We start from the raw sequence: 21,747 nt of genomic DNA on the forward strand, positions 1-21,747 counted from the left end.
GCTTCGCGTGAGGTGACCTTCCTAGCCACAGTTTTTACAAAACTTTGCACGACAAGGGCCAGGGATACGATGGTGGTAACTGCATCGGTTACACCACGGAAGGATACCGGCATATCCGGTGATAGGTGCTTAGGTTGACGAACCGACAACAGAAACAGCAGCAGGGGTAGTGGCAACGTAGACTGCCACTATCTGTTGTTTCTTCGAGGACTCCGGGGAAGACTAACCCTTCTTCTTCTTCTTCCAAAACTTTCTTTTCTCACCACTCTTCTCTGTCGGCTTAGGAGTGGTGGCCGCTTCCTCTGGGTCATCGCTATGGTCGATCAAGGTTTACGCTAGGCATTTGGCGTTGTCATAGGTATCCGGCTTTGCAGCTAAAACGTTCCTTTTGGTTGGCTGGGTCAATCCCCAGATGAACCTCTCAATCTTTTTACTCTCCGGGGTAACCAATCCCGGACAGAGAAGCGCCAAGTCATCAAATCTGGATGTGTAGGCGGCGATATCGGAACCCTTCATCTTCAGGTTCCAGAGTTCATACTCCAGTTTCTGCACTTCACCCCGAGGGAAGTATTCCGCAAACAGAAGTTCCTTCATAACTTCCCAACCCATAGCATTTGCTACAGGTAGGGTTAAAGATTTGACTCGGCCGTTCCACCAAGTCAGAGCTTTATCAGTGAACGTGCAGGCGGCAAATTTCACCTTGTCAGATTCTAAACAGGCACAGATCTCGAAGATAGATTCGATTTTCTCTAACCACCGAGTTAGAGTAATGACACCCCCTGTGCCATCGAAGAATGTGGGTTTTGCGTTCATAAAGTCTTTATAGGAACCCTCCTTTCGGTGTCCTTGATTACCTTCCTGGTTTTGGGTATGGGTACCACCCCCTGAACCACCGGGGTTTATGTGAGACATGGCAGCTGCCAATGCGGCGGCAACAGCTGCCTGGAACATGATAGGATCAAATTGAGGAGGAGGTGGTGGTGGCGGATGGTTGTTATTCTTTGAGCTGGGTCTTTTCCTCGGAGGCATCTTGATCTAGAATAGCCAGGAAAGAGAGGATCATAATTCCTCTGAATTGAATCAAGAGATATGGAACAGAGGATATCTCATTAAGACAGATATAGAATTCTATTAAGCGATAAAACAGGAAAGACTTATCAAAGCAGATAAATTATCGCTAAAGGAATGATCAAGGAACAACGCTTGAATGAGGATTTCTACAACGGATTGGCTCGAGAAATACTCCCATAGTATTTCATGATTCGCTGCAACGACGACTCGTTGTTTGGGTATTGGGTAAGTTTTAGGCATGCTGCATACCACAGTCACTCCCAAGCACATGTTGGTCGTGTCTCGAATGAATATAGTTGGCCAGGCTATATTGATCCTAGACATGACTACATAACTGCCCAGGTTTAACCGCAGCGTACAACACCCATTTACTTATGTTTTGTTCTACTTGTAATTACGGATTTCGACGGTTAGGTATACTTGTATACTTTTGAAAATACTTATATTTTAAGGTATACTTTTAGTTCAGAGCACTTAGGCCCCTTAGTGTGTATAGTCTTATACCATGTAAGCTTTGGTATACTAGTTCACTATAAACAAGGGCTCTGATACCAATCTGTCACACCCCGAAACTCAGGGCGGAAACATTCCGGGGCGCAAGTGACTTCATGTTGAATATCATAACCAATGTACATAGTAAGCATAGTAAACACAAAACATTACATTACATAGAATCATTTACATTTGTTTGAAAGTAAAGTTATACAAGTGTTATACACATATATCATATGAACAAAAGCAAAGACGAGTCTTCTAAATGCTCTGTCTTCTCCAAAAGATGGCGGTGTACCTGTCTAATGCGGACCTGAGAATACAAGCAATTTGAAAAGTAGCATAAAGCTGGTGAGTTCATAAGCGGTTCATTTTTGAAAAAGAATAAGTTTCCTTTGGTTTTCTGAAAAAGTTGTTATCCAAGAAAATCCCATATTTTCTTATAAAAACAGTTTAGTTATCTTTTGTTACCAATTTGATTACGAGTTGTTATGTTATTCCAGGAAAATCCCATATTTTCCTAATACTTTAGTTATCCATTCGTTACTTAATTCGTTTACGAGTTCTTATGTTATCCCAGGAAAATCCCATATTTTCCTAATAGTTTAGTTATCCATTCGTTACTTAATTCGTTTACGAGTTGTTATGTTATCCCAGGAAAATCACATATTTTCCTAATAGTTTAGTTATCCATTCGTTACTTAATTCATTTACGAGTTGTTATGTTATCCCAGGAAAATCCCATATTTTCCTAAGCGTTGTAGTTAGTTCTTAGTTTAGATTTCGTTGTACTAGTATCTACCATACTTATAGTACTAGTTAGGTATTCTGATATCTTAGTTATCCTACACACGAATGTCGTTTGTCTACTGTACTTAGTTGTATTTTCGAATATTTGGATACACTCAGAAACATACATTAACTGTATATTCGATGTTCTGGTGACTTCCAAAAGCGTACATTAGACGTATTTCCGAAGCTCTGTCGACATCCAAAGGCGTATGTTTTCGAAACTCAGTCGATGTCCAGAGGCGTACTTTCGAATTATTTCTGAAACTCTGGTGACACTCAAGGCGTACACTAACTGTATTTCCGAAGTCTTAGTGTCATCCAAAGGCGTTCTTTTGTATTCATTTTTCGTATTCGTATTCGTTCTATTCCTAACTGTACTTTCGTAGTCGTTCTGTTACTTTCGTATTCGTTTTATTACTTTCGTATTCGTTTTGTTACTTTCATATTCGTTTTATTACTTTCGTATTGGTTTTGTTACTTTCGAGGGTGTATCTTATTAGTATCAATCCTAGTTTATGATTAGTATGATTCCTTTGCAAATTTTAATATTTAACATAGATTATAACACTTTATAAAGGAATCTACATTTAGTCTGAATGTTTACTCTGCAATTCGAACCATTGGTTAATATGATTTTCGATAATAAAAGCATATGAATTATGAAACATTTGAACTTGAAAATAATAAGTTTAAGTACAAGATTTCCTTGTACTTTTGCTTGTATTCCCCCCTGAAAACATTTGAAAAACACGGAAAAATGGTAGGGGTATGAACTCACCGGTTGAGGAACGCGTCAGTTTGGATCCTAAATGTCAGTTCGGGGTTTGCAAACGCACAAGATTCCTATGTAATATGAAAAGATACACATTTGTATCTAATTAGGATTTGAATTACTAATTAGTTGAGGACACACACTTCTAGATGCAAAAACACTTCATTACAAGTGTTTGGAGGGACTCGGGTGACATATATGGACACATATAGCTTGGATATGGAGTTTACTCTTCAAGAAGAGTAAACTCTCAAGAGATTTTTTGGCCCTAATGACCCACTCCCCATGATTTTACGGCCGTAAACTCATGTTGGTGTGTTCTAGGGTGCTAAATGGCCTTGTATCATTTGAGGGTTAATTCAAGGTTTGGTTTTAAGGCATGGGAAAATAGTTTGGGCATTTTAAGGACCATTTGAGGAGTTTACGGCAGTAAACTATGAGTTTACGGCCGTAAGCTCTTATGTCCCCATTCACAATTTGTTTTGGTGGAGTTTGGTCAATCACATGTGATTTCAAGTCATTTTACAAGTCAAGGGGTGAAGTTAGGGCACCATTTGACAATGTTTTAGGAGTTTACGGCCCAGGAACCCATCCTTGGGGGGTTTACGACCGTGAACTCCTAAAGGAGTTGTTTTCATCAAGTTTAAGGCTTATAATTCGTTTGTGGTTGCTTCTAGGCTTTAGTTCTAGGCTTAGGAGGTGTGTAAGTGGCAATTTAACACCTTAGAAGGAGTTTACTACCCATGAATGGGTGTTTACGGTCCAAGCATGTTCTTGGGTAGTAAACTCATGTTTACTCCTCTAATGATGAGTTTAAGGTGGTCTAAGTCCATTCCATTAAGTCTATAAGCCATATCTAAGCTCCAAAGGTGGTTTTGGAAGGGTTTTAAGGCTCAAAAACCCCATTTACATGTGTTCACGGCCTAAGACTGTTCCAGGGCCGTAAACACATGTTTATGGTCCTATTCCATGATTTGAACACGAATTTGAAGGCTGAAGATGTTATACTAGGAGCTAGGATAATTACCTTGATGATTTGGAGCCTTAATTTGATGATTTTTGGACCTAAAGCTTGGAGTTGAGGAGAGAGGTTAGAGAGAGTGAAAAAGCTTTAACTTCATATATGGTTCGGGTTTGGGACACGGTGGAATTCTACCCGATACCGACGTTAAACGAGGCTTTTGGTCGCACCCGATTAAATTGTCGTAACCCGGCGGGATTGAATCTAAAAATTTTCAAATTAATAATTTGGGCCGTTTACATGAGTTTATAAGGGGTTTAGATACTCATGAGATTATAATAAACATATAAATTTAAATAACTTGGCCCAAATACGAAATCGGAACGAATCGCTAAAGACGGGTTTTACGGACGGAACGGGTTACGGCGACAGAATAACTTCGGGTTGTCACAGTTATTGACATAAAAGCCCCCAAATTTACACAAAATGTTCGGTTATTTCCAAAGTTGATTTTTTGTGCATTAATGCCTTAAATATCGGAAAAATTCTTCATTTTTTCCCCCTGACCGGTTTTTAGCCTCAACAGCAGGTTGCCCAAGCTAGGTGGCATTGACTGGGCCCATTCATGCTGACGTGGAGCTTAGGTGGCTGCCACGTCAACTGCTAAATCATTTAACTAAAAATATTAAGTTAGGAATAGGAAATGGGGCTAAAAGGATTCGAACGTTGGTCTTCTATATATATATTCCAAACGCCTTACCAACAAGCTGCCATATCTTCTTATAATTTTTGTTGTGCTATGAAATATATCATGATAACATTGGTTTATTGGAAACTAAAACAAAGTTTACAAGAATTGAACTTCCAACCCAAGCATATTTACCAGTTTGCTGAAAGATTATAAACAAGTTATATATATCGTTGCAACATTTCGTTGTTGTTATTTTTATTATTATTATTATTATTATTATTATTATTTTTAATGAAATTATACATATATTTTTAAATAAGTTTTAAATGTAAAAATATATTTTTAAAGGTAAAAAATAAGCTTTACATGTATATAATATATTTTTAAAGGTATTTATATATTTAAAAAGTGTTTTCATTTATTTAAAAAAGTATTTAAACATTTACCAAAGTATTTTGTACATTTGAAAGCTTACATATACCTTCAAAAATGAATTTTTTTTATATTTTTTAAAATGAAATTAAATCTTATATTTTTTTAAATGAAAGTACCTATATAAATATGTTTAAAAACGTTATATACGTATTTATACTTTTTTACATATAAAAATATCATATAGCGTATTTATACATATAAAGATTTATAAAAATAATATTTATAATACGCATTTATACTTGTTTACATATAAAAATATCATATACATATTTATACATATAAAGAGTTATAAAAATAATATTTATACATTTTGATAAGTATAAAAAATCAAAAGTATGTATTAAAAAGTTATACATATATGAAAATGTTTTTTAAATGTATAAATATATAAAAAAAAAGGGTGTACAAATATATATACACACTTTTAAAATGGAAAAATACGATTTTAAAGATATAAATATGTTTTTATACAATGTGAATGGTCTTATATATGTTTAAAAGTATAAATTCGTTTTTATATATATATATATATATATATATATATATATATATATATATATATATATATATATATATATATATATATATATATATATATACTATTTTAAAAATATATATATGCTTTTTATACTTTTAAAAATGTATGTGTAAATTCAAATAATAATAATAATAATAATAATATTATTATTATTATTATTATTATTATTATTATTATTAGTATTAATCTTAATATTACAAATATTATTATTATTAATCTTAATATTACTAATATTATTACTAATAATCTTAATATTACTAATATTATTATTATTAATATTAATATTACTAATATTATTATTATTAATATTAATATTACTAATACTATTATTATTATTATTAATATTAATATTACTAATACTATTATTATTATTATTATTATTAATATTAATATTACTAATATTATTATTATTAATATTAACATTATTAAAATTTTCCAGTAGAATACATTAAAAAAATTATTTCAGACACTAATAGCCAAAAAACATGTGACAACCCAAAGTTTAGTCCGTTACATTACCCCGTTTCCGTTAACGGAATATTCCACGTTATAAAAGTTTCGTTAATATGAGGTCATCAAATAAATAAATGTTTTATTTATTTATATTTTATGTCGTTTCGTTGTGATAAAATAAAGTAAAAGCATGTAAATTACATTTCCATATTAATTTGGAAAAACTTAAATTTTATTACGACCACTAAATCGGATGCGACCAAAAGCCCCGTTTAACGGCAATATCGGGTAGTTTCCCATTGAGCCTCAACTCCAGCCACTATATAAGGGGGAATGGACTTCATTCCACCCTTTTTCACCCTCTCTCTATACTTGCTCTCATAAAGCCCGATTTCGTCTCAAAACCGCGAATTTCCGCCTCCAATACGTAAGTCTTCTTACCCTAGCTTGTTCAAAACATTATTAGCTATGGTTTAACCCCAAAAATTGACCATAGAAGCTGATAAAGAGGAGTTTACGGCCTAAGAGCATCCTTAGGCCGTAAACCCCTTAAATGAGGCCAAAATGACCCAAAATTGTCCCTTTGAGCTTAGTAACCAATTGGAGATTTAGCCTAGGAGTGTTTGAACCATAAAACAATCATTTTTGGGACATAAAAGAGGGTTTACGGCCCAAGCACATGCTTAGGCCATAAACACCCTCTAAGCTTGTTAAATCATGTCCAAAACACTCCCAAACCACCCTTAGGCTTAAGACATAAATTAAGGACTTGCTATTTCGGGTTTGGAGCAATTAAACACATGGATTTGAGGGGTAAAAAGGAGTTTACGGCCCAAGCATATACTTAGGCCGTAAACACTCCCAAACCATGAAAAATGGTGGTTTAAATTCCCCAAATGTCCTTATACCTTCATTATAAATCACTAGGATTGAAACAAGGGCCTTAAACTTCAATAAAACCAAGGGTATAGGAGTTCACGGCCGTGAACTCCCATAGAGGTGGTTCATGGGCCGTAAACTCCCATTTGGTCCCTTTAAATGCCTTAAACCCATTCATACCTTTTATATTTGGACCTAGCAAAATTCCACAATTGAGATAAGGCCTTTAAACATCCTAAAACACCCTCACCATGAGTTTATGGTTGTAAACTCATGGGGAGTTGTCCCAGGGCCGTGAACTATGTATATAGAGTTTACTCTTGAAGAGTAAACTCCATTCCTAAGTCATTCAAGCCCTTAAATGTTACCCGGGACACCCCTAACCCTTAACCAAAGTGTTTTCCGCTCTTTAGGGTACGTATACTTGTTTAATTAGTGTTAAATGAATTAATTGTATGTGAACATATGTTATCATATGTTAAATAGGTCACTAAGTGTGTTCGAGTCTTTACTTGACACCGAGCACCCAACCGACACCTTCGTTGGATCCACTTACATCAGGTGAGTTCATACCCCTGAATGAACATTTTAAATGTTTTTACATGTTTTATAGGGGGAATACAAGTTAAACATGCCAGTTATCATATCAATCACATGTGATTGATAACCCGCATGCACAAGGATTATTACACTGTAAACTGTTTTACCGAGTATGACACTATAAATGGTTTTCTAAAATGTTTTCACTTGTTCAAATCTTTTACTTATATTTTTTATCAATGTTTCATTTAAAACTGATTTATGAAAGGTTTCCAAAGGATTTCTAAAGGTTTTCAAACATTATATTACAAAAGAATACAAAGTTGTGATTTTCATGAGTATAAAGGCTTCCAAAGTTTTCATCAAGGTTTTCTTCCATGTTTTATTACTCCTGCTTGTTAGATGCTACTGTTTCGTTATATTTCTATTTCGGTAAACGCTTATACTCGTTAGACGCTCCTTCTACATTCGTTAGACGCTCCTACTTCACTCGTTAGACACTCCTTCTACATTCGTTAGACGCTCCTACTTCACTCGTTAAACGCTCCTTCTACATTCATTAGACACTCCTACTTCACTCGTTAGATGCTTCTACTTCACTCGTGTTGCTTCTACTTCACTCATTGATGCCTCTACTTAAAGAACCACTCCTACTTGTTAAACACACACACATAGTTAGATGTATGCCTGCGCTTGTATAGATGCATATAAATAATGATTGAAGGACTTAGGAAGGCTTGTTCGCCCTATTTCCTTTTCTTCGTTGAGATGTGGTCTGGTGGGATCGGATGGCCGTCCGAAGGTCGTTTGATTCATTAGTTATATATTATGTATACAAGCATAGACATATAGGTTTACACTAGTCAGTTCAATTATGAGTCTCTACCACTAGTCCAACACTTATATTGGAAACCCACTGCCCACTATTTGGGATGCATCTTCGGGACACGACCTTCTCCGTCGTCTAGTTGGTAACCAGAGTCTCCTGTAGGGAGAGCGGACATTGTATGTATAGATCTATACGGGATTGACACCACCGCACCCTGACTGCTAGCTACAGTCCACGGCCTACCAAGTCAAGGGGTGACAAATGTCATGTTTTATAGAAGCTTACAGGGCGTCAAGTACTCTAGTGTCGGTTAGTATGGTTATGAGTATCCCAGGTTACCTTATAATTCATGGCCTTAAGGTAACGATATTTTACACTGTATTTTACACTGTATGCTGAAAACCCACTCTCAGAGTCACATTGTTTTTGGACCTTGCTAGTTGTATCTTTCATTTGATACTGTCTGGGATCTGTATTCTTTGTTTTAGACCTTACTAGCTGTATCTTTAATTTGATACTGTCTGGGATCTGTATTCTTTGTTTTAGACCTTACTAGCTGTATCTTTAATTTGATACTGTCTGGGGTTTGTATTCTCTGTTTTTGGACCTTGCTAGTTGTATCTTTCATTTGATACTGTCTGGGGTCTGTAATCTTTGTTTTAGATCTTACTAGCTGTATCTTTCATTTGATACTGTCTGGGGTCTGTATTCTTTGTTTTAGACCTTACTAGTTGTATCTTTCATTTGATACTGTCTGGGGTCTGTATTCTCTGTTTTTAGACCTTGCTAGTTGTACCTTTCATTTGGTACCGTCTGGGGTCTGTGTCTCCCTTTGTTAGACTGAGCCAGGCGTGTCGTTCGTTCGATGCTCTCCTGGAGTCTATGATTCCTTTTCCCTTAGTCAGCAGTCTTCACTGCTGAGGCATATGTTATTTCCCTGATTTCTCTTGCTTTCTTTAATAATCAAATTCTGTATTTTGATAATGATAGCGATTAAGGGAAAACTACTTTTTACCACATAACTCCGTCCAGTCTTGGTAGAAGACTGTTTTTATTAAAGAAAATATAGGATTTTCTGGAAAGGACTCTAATTTATTGGACACTCTAAAACTATCACATTTATTAAAGTTATTTGAATAAAATGACACTAAATACTTATGAACTCGCCAGCATTTGTAAAAATGCTGATACTCGCTTTTCAAATAACTTGTATTCTCAGGTCAGCATTAGACAGGTACATCCCCGGAGCTTTTGACGAAGACAGTTTAGTACCAAGCTGCACCTATATTATTACTTGTATTACTTTGATGTATTACAATGTAAACCATGTAAAACTATTACTATTAATGCAATGATTGTTGTACATTGATTACTATGATGTATGTATTGTGATACTTGACATGACGTCATCCACCCCAGAACGTTTCCGCCGTTCCGGTTTTGGGGTGTGACAAAACATCATAGCTTAGTTGGTAATCGTGTTGTTTGTATGGTGGGAGGCGCAGGTTCGAAACCTGCCATCTTCAATTGTCTGTTTATTTTTGGTAGAAGTCAGCTCCAAGGTAACAACTCATCAAAGTCAAATAATGGTAATCGGCTCTTGAAGGTAAAATCCGACCAAGGGGTAAAAATGAACAATTTTTCCGGTATTTGAGGCATTAACGTACCAAAATATCGACTTGGGACATAACCTAACATTTTATATATATATATATATATATATATATATATATATATATATATATATATATATATATAATGTTATCATTAACTATAGTTATCATGGTAAGAATATAAATTATTGATGAACCGATCTATAGAATATTTACTTACTTTATGGGTTGAGTTCCTGATTTGACTCAAGATCCTCAAGATCCATTCCATCTTTCACATTATGGTTTATATCCATCTATAAATACATGTGATGAGGAGCAAATCAACACATGAAAATACGTATGTAAATTTGTTTAGGGTCTGCTGAGGGATTTTAGAGAGAGCTCTTGAGATCAACTGGAAAACCCAACCCTAGTTCTCCAGATCCGAAGATCCTAATGAAATCAGGTATGTAATTTTTCTTTAATGTTCAAGTTTTCTTTTAATCAGATTCGAGATTAAAGATCCAAAGTTTATGCTTCCGTGTTTTGGTTATCAAAATAACCAACAATAAATGGAGAAAAAAACGTTGTTTTGTAAACAAAAGTTAATCCAATACATAATTATTCGAATGTAAACTGATTAAAATTAATTCAATGAAGATTTACCTGTTGTGGTGAAGTAGATGCGAGATTAAGCACTTATGGAGATCATATATGTACCGAAGAAGACGACACTGATGGAGATCACGCACGAACTGAAGAATACGCCAATATTGAAGGTGCCTTAATCTTTTTAAGAGATATGATATGTATCTACCTTGTGATTTAATTAGGAAATGGTAAATTGGTAAACTAATATACTATAATTTAGAATATTAGATAAAAAATTTATAACCTTAATTAAAATATGATTTTGGATATTTATATAATTTTTATTGTTTTAGAAGGATATACACGTAATATCAAAGTTTATAAGGATATTGAAGTAATATTTAGAGTTTGTAATATTAAACTGGAATTGGGTCCTATGTAGCATCAACACCAGCAAAGAGCCAAAGATGGCAGCAATTACTAAGATACAAGGAAGCCTCTTCTTGAGAACCTCTGGTGGTAGATGACTCAAGTTAAGATACATGTGGTCCTTCATTGTTCCTATTATAAGGAAGCCAGATTAGTTTGGCCAGAAAAAAAAAAAAAGATTAAACACATAATTTTAACACTGACAATGCACGGAAAAAAAAAATTCACCTGTTGGATCTGCCAAGTGTGGCCAGTTTATCAAACTGGATAATCAATGAAACCATGCTTAAAACTATATCAAGGATTCTTCTGATATGTATAGTACCTGTATTGTTTTTAAATATAATTTGTATAATTTTAGATTATGATTTACTTATTGTCTGATCAATATTAATTGAAATCAAAGTAAGATGCATGGCCACTAGAAAACAGAGAAAGTACTTGGTTACAATAGTTCTTTGTGAACTGGCTTTTCCAGATCTTTTGAGCTTCTCAAAATCATCCGACCACTACGTAGCGCGACCTTCCATGGTCTTGGGTTCGTATCTCTGACGTAAAACCACATGACTGAAGAAGTTGTCTAGACCCAAAAATACACAGACCATTCAACAAATGAACGCTTTGGGGAAGATGACTTATGCTTGTACCTTCTATATCCAACACTTCTAAACATTTTAAACGTCCAAGTTCCTCAGGCAATTTCTCAACTCGAATACAATCATGGAGATGGAAATATTTTAGGAATTTCATTTCACAGATGCTATTCGGGATATCTTGTAAAAATTCACACTTCCCTAGGCTTAGCACCTCTAAACATTCTACTTGACCAAGATCCTCTGGTAACTTCTCAAGCAGCGAACAATGATAAAGTTTAAGATATTTCAGGCGTTTCAACATGCAAATGCTATCCAGAAGATGTTTAACATTTGTATATGACAAATCTAGCTCCTCTAAACATTCTAATCGACCAAGATCCTCAGGTAACTTCTCAAGCCACGAACAAGAAGTAAGTTTGATAGATTTCAGACATTTCAACATACAAATGCTACCCGGAAGATGTTTAATCTTTGTATATGACAGATCTAGCTCCTGTAAATGTTCCAATCGGCCAAGATTCTCAGGTAACTTCTCAAGAAGCCAACACGACGTAAGTTTGAGGGTTTTCAGATGATTCAACATATAAATGCTATCTGGAAGATGTTTAATCATCGTAGATGACAAAGTTAGCTTCTCTAAACATTCTAATTGATGAAGATCAAGTGGTAACGTCTCAAGAAACAAACAATAACTAAGTTCAAGGGATTTCATATGTTTAAACATGCAAATGCTATCAGGGAGGTGTTTAATATCTGTATACAACAAACTAAGCTCCTGTAGACATTCTAATCGGCCAAGATCCTCGGGTAACCTCTTAAGAAGCCGTAAATCATCAAGTTTAAGAGATTTCAGATGTTTCAACTTACAAATGCTATCTGGTAGATGGTTTATATTTGAAGACGACAATATTAACTCTTCGAGAGATTCTAATTGGTCAAGGTCCTTGATTGCCACTAGAAAATTGCCTTTGAGTTCAAGCTTTCTTAAACGTCGTAAACCCCAAATGCTTCGTGGAAACGTCTCAAGGTTTGTGCAAGCACACATACCTAGAGACACAATCATCTCAAGGTTTCTAGTCAATGAGGGTCGATCTTCTTTATAAACACAGTTGAACCGAAACGTTGGCAAGATACTGTCAAGGTGAAGTCGGCATCTTTCTAGAGACTCTACAAACAGATGTAACTCAGCTAAAGGACCAACCTCAAGCGATTCATCCACACTACAAGAACTATAATCTTCTATGTCAAACAAAAAGGAGCTAAACCTCAAACAACCACTTATGTCAATATGAACAAGATTTTTTAGACATCCAATGGGAGTGTGAAGTTCTATCAATTTACGACACTCTTTGAGATCTAACTTTTTTAGATTTGGAGTCATCCCAAGGTCAAGGGTCCTCAAATTTGAAAGACTAATTTTGAGTTCGGCAAGCTTCTTACATTCATTGGCCATGTGAAGTTCTTCCAAACAATAAGATTTTTGAAGATCTAACATCTCGAGATTAGGAGTCAATCCAATGTCAAGGGTCCTTAACTTTGAACCGGTGAGTAATAAGCGTCTTAGATTTAGACATCTTCCTGGAAAGTGAAGTTTTTCCAAATATTTGCATTCAACAAGAATCAATTCTTCAAGATTTGGAGCCAGCCCAAGGTCAAGCGTCCTCAAACTTGAACCTTCAAGGTCGACAGATGTGAGCTTCAAACATCCAACAGTCATGTGAAGTTCTAGTAAATCATAACAATGTTGAAGAGTCAACGTCTCGAGATTTGGAGCAAGCCCAAGGTCGAAGGTACTCAACAATGAACAGCTGAGGTCAAGGAATCTGAGCTTGTTAAGAACCTAAAATAAGCAAAAGCAAAATGAATATTGGTGTAATAACAAAACATTATAATGAATCATGCAATACAATCAATGAACCATAATTTTACCTTTCTTTCTCCCCCTTCCCAAAGTTGTACAATTCTGCTGCCATCCATCTCAAGTGCAACAAGATTATTTGCTTGAAATGTTGTTGGTAAAGACCTAAAAGGGTAATCGGTCCAATGCAGATATCGTAAAGAATTTGGAAAGTCTGGACCGATTATGCTAAACTCCAAATCAGTGGAACAATCTCCACGAACAGAAAGAAATCTAAGTTCCTTCATCTTTCTCAAACCTTTTATAAAAATATGCGGATTGAATTTCATAGTGTGAAATCGTATACATCTTGTTGCTTTAGTACCCTGCAATCCAAAAGAAGTCACCATGAAACTTATGTCATTATAACTATAAATGTGTTAGTTTTTCCTAAACATACAAGTAAACTTGATCCTTACCAAATCATTAGCCAATACATCCACAATTTCATCAGTTTTCCACAATCGACTATGTTTATGCGGCTTATTGGGGTGTGAGCGACGAACAATATTCCTACCCATTTCCTCAACATGGTCATGCATGCCCACCCACTCATCATCATAAGAAACATAGTTGATAGTTATGAGAGATTTTTGCTCAAGAACTCGCAAACCAATTCTAGCATTAAATCCACAACTTTCAAGTGCTCTGGTTGCATCGTCTTTCTCCCAACCTTTCAGGTTGCATGCAATATCAAGGAATATTTCCTTGTAATCGTCCTCTAGACTAATGTAGCTTAATTCCAATTTTTTCAGAGTTTCCGCTAACGGGATTGTTTTTAGTCTTTTTAGGGAATCTACCCATTCAAGCTCATTTTTACCACAAAGAGACGAACCTAAAACTTTGATCGTTAAGGGAAGTCCAGAAGCATAGCGTACAACTCGTCTTGATAGCTCTTCGTACCTTTGAATTGGAATCTCCCTCCCAAATGCATAAGTCTTGAACAAGCAAAATGCTTCCTCATCCGATAACAGACTGACATCACGAATGACCTCCACTCGGTGTGCTACAAGTACTTGTTCATCTCTTGTTGTGATGATAATTCTACTTCCCGGCTTGAACCAATTAAGCTCACCTGCTAACGCCTCAAGCTGGTCTATACAATCCACATCATCTAGAACAACAAGAACCTTTACATTACGCAGCATCCTCTTCATCATGTGTTTCCCGTCAGAATCACTGCTTACAAGGATGTCTTCACTTAAGACATCTGAAAGGACTTGCTTTTGCAACGACTTTAAACCTAACAAAGAAGTATTAGCCTTTTCCCTAACATTTTCAACGAAGCTTTTACCTTCAAACTGAAAGGATATGTGATCAAAAACAGCTCTCGCTAACGTTGTCTTCCCACCACCTCCCATCCCCTTGATCCCGATCATGCGGACATCATCAAATCCAATTCTTAAAGATGATACAACATCTTCTATTCGGGTCTCCATTCCTACTAACTTTTCATCGGTGTTCAAACTGATGGCACGTAACTGCAGTGAAAGCTCTTCCACAATTTTTTGGATGAATTTAGCTTCATGCCTGTATTTTTAATTAGATTCAATTAGCATACTTAAAATCCCACATGACCAGTTACTTTCAGATTTTCAAGTATACAACCCCATATGATAAATAACATAGATATATAATCATAAATCATTACTCTTAAGAAAAGACTTAAAACTCTACTTAAAATTAGACAATCTAAGATGCAATGTACATCCTTTTACATCCAGGTTATACGTTGGATCAAAAAGATTCAAAATACAAGAATATTGCAGATATATGATGAAATAATTACCCATCAGCAGTTTTCTTCAACTCCCATCCAGAGAGATCCGCTGCTTCTTTCAGAGCCTGTCTCCATTTCCCAGCAGCTTCTTCCTTTTCATGTTCTGCAAAGGCTTCTGCCACTGCCCCGCTTTGTTTGCGGACTTCTGAAGGTTCCACGTCATAGAAGACGGGGTAACAGTGGCGGAGCCAGCTGGTGCGTCGGGGGTACTGCAGCATCCCCAAAAAAAAATTTATATATACATAATTTTTTTTTTTATAAACATGCTTTGTTATTGTACCCCCATGCCCCAGCTAAAATGTTTGTAACATATTTAGATTTTAGATAGGGAATAAATAACTACAAAACTCATAAATAACTACAAAACTCATAAAAACTATATCTATTAATTATATATATTTAAATCCACACGTAATTGAGCCCAAAAAGATGCCCGCTTCAATTTTATAAAGTAATAGTTACTTTATTGTGGGCCTTATCTGCCTCACAACTTGCATTCCAATTTGATGTTGCAATTTTATTAATTTGAGGTTTCATACCCTTGCCGGCATGTGGAAATCATTCATCGCAAGTTCATAACAAACTAAGATAAATCGACATTTACATCAGGTATGTTTTCGCTTCTGATGTCTTTTAAAATTATTTTTTGTTTTATGCTTTCAGAAAATTATATTTATGAATATGATTTTAATAATTTAATTTGTGTCATAAATAATTCTGTTATTGATTATTGCTTACTGAATATTGATTTTCTTAATTTTATATGTTAGGGTTTGTTTAAAATAATGAGTAATCCACTCATATCAAAAAAATTGAAGGGAAAACAACCCGATCTTCGACAATTTATGTTAAAAAAGATGAAATTTCAAGACACTCAATGTTCTTCACCAATTGATTCAGATTTGGGTGATTCAAATGCTAGTACTGCATCATTAGAGGATGATGAATTAGTTTATGATGTTGAACTTCTTCCTCATGATCCAGGAAAAAGAAAAAACATTATGGATTATCCTCCAAATCAACGAAATGCTGTTAGGAGAGCATACATTCTTAAAAAACCTTGTCAACCAAAAACTTATGCCTTTCCTACAAGAGACATTGGAGGTCCACGTCGGTTTAGCATTTCTTGGTATAAAAAATGGGATTGGCTTGAATATAGTATTTACAAAGATGCAGCCTTTTGTTTTGTTTGTTACTTGTTTAAGAATGAAGTTGAAGCTAATGTAGGTGGAGATGCATTTGTCAATAGCGGATTTCGGTCATGGAATAAACCAGATAGATTCCAAAAACATGTTGGTGGACTTAAAAGTGCTCACAACCTTGCTTATGAGAAATTTGTGAATTTAAGAGATGGTAAAAAGAAATCAATACATGTTGCTTTTGGTAATGCAAATGAAGCGATTCAAAGTGCATACAAAATTCGATTGAAAGCTTCAATTTCTTGTTTATCTTATCTCTTACGACAAGGATTGGCATTTCGTGGGCATAGAGAAAATGAGGAATCTCTTAACAGAGGAAATTTTCTTGAACTTTTGAAGTGGCTAAAAACACATAATGAAGACGTGTCAAATGTCATACTTGAAAATGCTCCAGGTAATTGCCAATTAACATCTCCCATGATTCAAAAAGAAATTATTAATTGTTGTGCTAAAGAAACTACTAAGCGAATTATACATAATGTCGGTGATGACTACTTTGCTATCTTGGCTGATGAGTCAAGTGACGTGTCCCAAAAGGAACAACTAGCTCTTTGTTTGCGTTATGTCGAACGAAATACAGGAAGAATAGTTGAGAGTTTTCTTGGACTTGTTCATGTTAGAGACACCACTGCATTGACTCTGAAAAATGCAATTATTAGTTTACTTGTTGAACATTCTTTAAGTCCATCTATGATTAGAGGACAAGGATATGATGGGGCTAGCAACATGAAGGGTGAGATAAATGGCCTAAAGACTTTAATTCTTGCTGAAACTCCTAGTGCTTACTATGTTCATTGTTTTGCTCATCAGCTTCAACTAACACTCGTCGCAATGGCTAAAAAGAATAGTGATTGTGCTTGGCTTTTTGATATACTTACAACATTGTTAAATGTTGTTGGAGTTTCTTGTAAGAGGAGAGAGATGATTCGAGAAATTCAAGCTCAAAACGTAGCTCAAGCATTAGAAATGGGTGAAATTAAAACAGGAACAGGGTTAAATCAAGAACTTGGTTTGAAGAGACCCGGCGAAACCCGTTGGGGATCTCACTACAAAACTATTTTAAATGTGATCAGCTTGTTCCCTACAATTGTTGAAGTACTTGTGAAGATCGGAAAGAATGGTTCAAATTCAGATGATAAAGCAAAAGCCCAAGGTATTTTGTACTCACTAGAGTCATTTGATTTTATCTTTATGGCGCAACTAATGTCTACTATACTTGGATACACTAATGATTTGTCTCTTGCTTTACAAAGAAAAGATCAAGACATTGTTAGTGCTATGAGACTTGTTTCGGTGACTAAAGGAGTTTTGCAAAATATGAGGGATCTCGGATGGGATAACCACATGAATAAAGTCACATCATTGTGTAATAAGTATGACATTGTTGTTCCGAAAATGGAAGATCAGTATATCCCTCAAGGAAGGTCAAAGCGTTTTGTCCAACAAGCAACAAATATTCATCATTTTCGAGTTGAAGTGTTTATTGGATTAATTGACTTATTACGTCAAGAACTAGATGACCGATTTGATGAAGTGAATATGGATTTGCTTACATGCATGACTTGCTTAAGTCCCAAAAACAATTTCTCTTCTTTTGACAAAAATAAATTACTCAAACTTGCTACTTTCTATCCTTCAGAATTTTCAAGCACGGATTTGATGACTCTTGAGTGTCAACTTGATATCTTCATAAATGATGTGAAAAAAGATGTTGAGTTCCAAAATATCAATGACGTTACTTCCCTTTCGATGAAGCTTGTTGATACAAATAGACATGTGGCTTATCCACTTGTGTTTTTGCTTATCAAGTTAATGTTGATTCTTCCGGTTGCTACTGCAAATGTAGAGAGAGTGTTTTCTGGAATGACATATGTCAAAAATAAGTTGCGGAATAGGATGGGTGATCAACTTTTAAATGATTGTTTAGTTACCTTTATTGAGAAGGATGTGTTTCTACAAGTTCCAGATGGCGATATCATTGATCGATTTCAAGATATGACGAATCGGCGGATTCATTTGTAATTTTTGTTTAACTTATGTTTTTCCGATTTACGACTTCAAATGTTTAGAAACTCTTTGAAATTATTATTTGAATCTTAACAATTACTATTTTGAATTTGATAATTTTTGTACCCCCGTATCAAAATTCCTAGCTCCGCCACTGCGGGGTAAGCAGTATGCTGCTTTGTCCTGTGGCACTCCATTATCTTAACAAGTTCATCCAAGCACCAAGACGAAGAGGCATAGTTCTTGGACAAAATAATGATGTAGAATTTTGAGTCTTCAATGGATCCGATCAGCTCATCACCGATGTTTTTCCCTTTTTTAATATTCTCATCGTCCTTGTAAGTATGGATGCTTTTGTTCTGAAGAGCATAATAAAGATGGTCAACGAAGTTCGTACGAGTATCTTCGCCCCTGAAACTTAAAAATACATCATACTTAAAGCTCTTGTGAAGGGACGAATTAGTTGAAGAAGACGCCATTGAAGGTATGATTGAAGGATCCTAAAAGATCAAATCTTTGTTGGGAAACTTTTTGCGAAATGATTGCGAAGAAACTTGAATCTAATAACCCTCCGTCCCTCCCTGTATATTGGTAAAGTCAACGTGATTTGTTTGGAAAACCTTTGGAATGGATGGAGAAGAATAGGCACTCGTTTAGTTAAAAGGGCTGTAGGTTGAGTTTGAAGAAATATCAATGTAATATTCTAATTGGCAATTTCTTTATACACACCAATCTATAAAACACACCAATCTACCCTCTACCCTCTAATTAATGAAGGCCTATTTTGACCATAGATCCCAATTCTTTTTTTTTTTTAGTTTTTTTTTTTTTACACTTTATTGAAACTCACTTTGTGCCGGTAAAATCCAAATTCCAAGAATTCTTTATTTTCCAATAATAATAGTATAACTCGTGTAGACTGTAGATATGAGGAGTTATTTTTCTTAAACTTATTCATTTTTTTCTTTACTTTTTTCTGCGATACTTATAAAGTGATGTAAATTAAATTTTTCTTTCCAAGTCCTTTTTTTCTTTTCAATAGAATTTACGTATGTGGTATATATTATTAATTAATACAAAAATTTCTAAACTCTAATATTTCAAATAACCAAAACCAAATTATATGTAAACAAAATAAATTAATTCAGGTCTTATAAATTTAATACATATTATTTGAATTTAGTCAATTTACACACCCTTTGATAATCATAAGATATCTAAATAAATTGTCAATGTCTATAGTCGTTTAAATATTTTGATTTTGTTTTTCTAGTTATAATCATTCTTTATGGTCATTATACATCTCTTTATGGTTAATACTTAGATATTACATATGATATGTTGTCATTAACTCATATCCCGTTTCTTATGATTTTTATTTTTAGCTTCTCTTATCCATTTCTTCTTCTACTTTGCATTTTCATATATGTCTAAAAACACTAAATTATAACAAACTACAAAAATATAGTTATATTGAAAATTGAACATCATTAATCCATTTAAACTTCCAATAAACCACAACATTTTATATAAACAGAAAACAAACCATTTAAACAGTATATTAACAATAATCTTAAAAAAAAAAAAAGTTGTTCACCGTCGGAACCAGCTTGCCGCCGCCGCCGGCAACAACTAACCGGAATAACGCCGGAGACAAAACGAGAGAAAAAGAGATCGTGAGAAAGACCACCGGAAAGACACCATGAGAAAGACAGAATGAGAGATATAGCACCGTGAGAAGACCGCCATCGAAACCTCAGCCGGAAATCACGTCGTCACCGTCGCCGGAAATAGCTTCATCGTCGGAAATCGCATCCGACGTCTCTGGCTCTCATTCTTGGCGGCTGAATTTGTGTGCTAGGGTTTAAACAAAGTAAGCCTTTTATATATCTTATATTTTATATTAACAGCCCAAATTTTGAAGATATGTCATTTTAAATCCCCTAAATTTAAACATTTTATAATTCCCTTTTATTTTTTTATTTTTTTTTATGTCTTGGAAATTTGGAGGATTCCGGAGATAAACTCGAACTCACTCTGCAAACGGATTAAATCTAAGGAAAATTATGATTTTTTCTTTCTTTTAGTTGAGATGGTTTTGGGGGACTAAGGTGATGTTTTATGTGGTGGGGGAATTTTGGTTTTGGAGCTAAAATTTGTTTTCTTTTTTGTTTTTCATTTTAAGGTTTGGTTGTTTTAACGTGGCACCATAGCAGCGTCAAATTAAAATACGCATCAAGCTATTCTTTCTTTTTTTTTTTTTTAATAAAGAAAGAACACCATTTGTGCTATTATAGCATAAATTCATAATCAATGTTTCCTTATAATTCATACAATTTTTTGTTTAATTGTTACCATTAATTAATTTTTCCTTATAATTCATAATCATGATGTTTTTTGTTTTATTTTATTTTTACAGGAAAAAATGGCTAATATTTCAGATTTTTCTACCGATCAAGTATGATTTCTAATCTTATATATATATATATATATATATATATATATATATATATATATATATATATATATATATTGATATATTTATCAATTTTTTAACATTAAATTTTTGTCTTAATTTTTAGGTTTTTAGATCTCTTGAAGATTTGAAGAATTGGGTACAAAATATTGCGCGTTCTCAAGGTTATGTTACAGTCACTAAACGATCGAAGGCAGCAACTTTTGGATTCAAATCTAAATATTTCTTTGTTGTGATCGTAGTGGTATACCCAGAAGTAAAAATGCGGAAACAAAAAAAATTAATTGTCCATTCGAATTGATAGCAAAGTATTTGAAGGCACAAGATGGTTGGAAATTACAGGTCGTACGTGATGATCACAATCACGAACCATCAATGTATATGGAGGGTCATTCATTTGCAATGCGATTGTCGGATAAAGAGACTCGTTTGGTCCATGATTTGACAGAGCTGAATGTTAAACCACTAGATATTTTGTCAACAATAAAGCAGCAAAATGAAAATAACGTGTCTTCACTGAAAACTATATACAATTGTCGTCATAAGTTTATGATATCTCAACGAGAAGGTAGAAGCCCGATACAAAATGTCATGCACATTTTGCATACTAAAGGGTATAATTATGAGTATCGTTTAAACGAGAGCACTAACGAGTTAGAGGAGTTGTTTTTTATGCACCCAATATCGTTACAGATGTGGCAAGCATTTCCGTATGTGGTGTTGA

The 21,747-nt window shown here is 34.6% G+C and overlaps 2 protein-coding genes across 3 annotated transcripts; one reads left to right on the forward strand and one right to left on the reverse strand.

Moving 5' to 3' along the window:
• Positions 1 to 10,961: 10,961 nt before the first annotated feature.
• On the reverse strand, positions 10,962 to 19,179 carry LOC145097358 (TMV resistance protein N-like). The gene is made up of 7 exons (XM_079034901.1): positions 18,713 to 19,179; positions 15,351 to 15,518; positions 13,981 to 15,091; positions 13,594 to 13,887; positions 11,510 to 13,504; positions 11,297 to 11,393; positions 10,962 to 11,200 (listed from the first exon to the last, which is right to left on the reverse strand). Exons 1-5 carry the CDS (start codon positions 19,024 to 19,026, stop codon positions 11,567 to 11,569), a joined length of 3,825 nt encoding a protein of 1,274 aa, XP_078891027.1. The 5' UTR covers positions 19,027 to 19,179; the 3' UTR covers positions 10,962 to 11,200; positions 11,297 to 11,393; positions 11,510 to 11,566.
• Positions 15,594 to 18,664, forward strand: LOC145097357 (uncharacterized). 2 transcript variants are annotated; one of them, XM_079034900.1, is made up of 3 exons: positions 15,594 to 15,950; positions 16,112 to 17,693; positions 17,799 to 18,664. In XM_079034900.1, exons 2-3 carry the CDS (start codon positions 16,127 to 16,129, stop codon positions 18,560 to 18,562), a joined length of 2,331 nt encoding a protein of 776 aa, XP_078891026.1. In that variant the 5' UTR covers positions 15,594 to 15,950; positions 16,112 to 16,126; the 3' UTR covers positions 18,563 to 18,664. The 2 variants fall into 2 exon arrangements, with proteins under 2 accessions (XP_078891026.1, XP_078891025.1); XM_079034899.1 differs by having other exon boundaries at positions 16,112 to 18,664.
• Positions 19,180 to 21,747: the final 2,568 nt, after the last annotated feature.

The sequence above is a fragment of the Lactuca serriola genome, chromosome 4 (assembly GCF_051521515.1).
Source record: "Lactuca serriola cultivar US96UC23 chromosome 4, Lser_US96UC23_V15, whole genome shotgun sequence".
In the NCBI taxonomy this organism is placed as follows: domain Eukaryota; kingdom Viridiplantae; phylum Streptophyta; class Magnoliopsida; order Asterales; family Asteraceae; genus Lactuca; species Lactuca serriola.

Bases quoted from the DNA above. Each gene is read 5' to 3' on its own strand.
- LOC145097357 (XM_079034899.1), top strand. From the start codon at position 16,127: ATGAGTAATCCACTCATATCAAAAAAATTGAAGGGAAAACAACCCGAT.
- LOC145097358 (XM_079034901.1), bottom strand. From the start codon at position 19,026: ATGGCGTCTTCTTCAACTAATTCGTCCCTTCACAAGAGCTTTAAGTAT. The intron at 15,092-15,350 runs GTAATTATTTCA...TTAAAAATACAG, and splicing joins TTGAAGAAAACTGCTGATGG to GCATGAAGCTAAATTCATCC. The intron at 13,505-13,593 runs GTAAAATTATGG...TGCTTATTTTAG, and splicing joins GGGAAGGGGGAGAAAGAAAG to GTTCTTAACAAGCTCAGATT.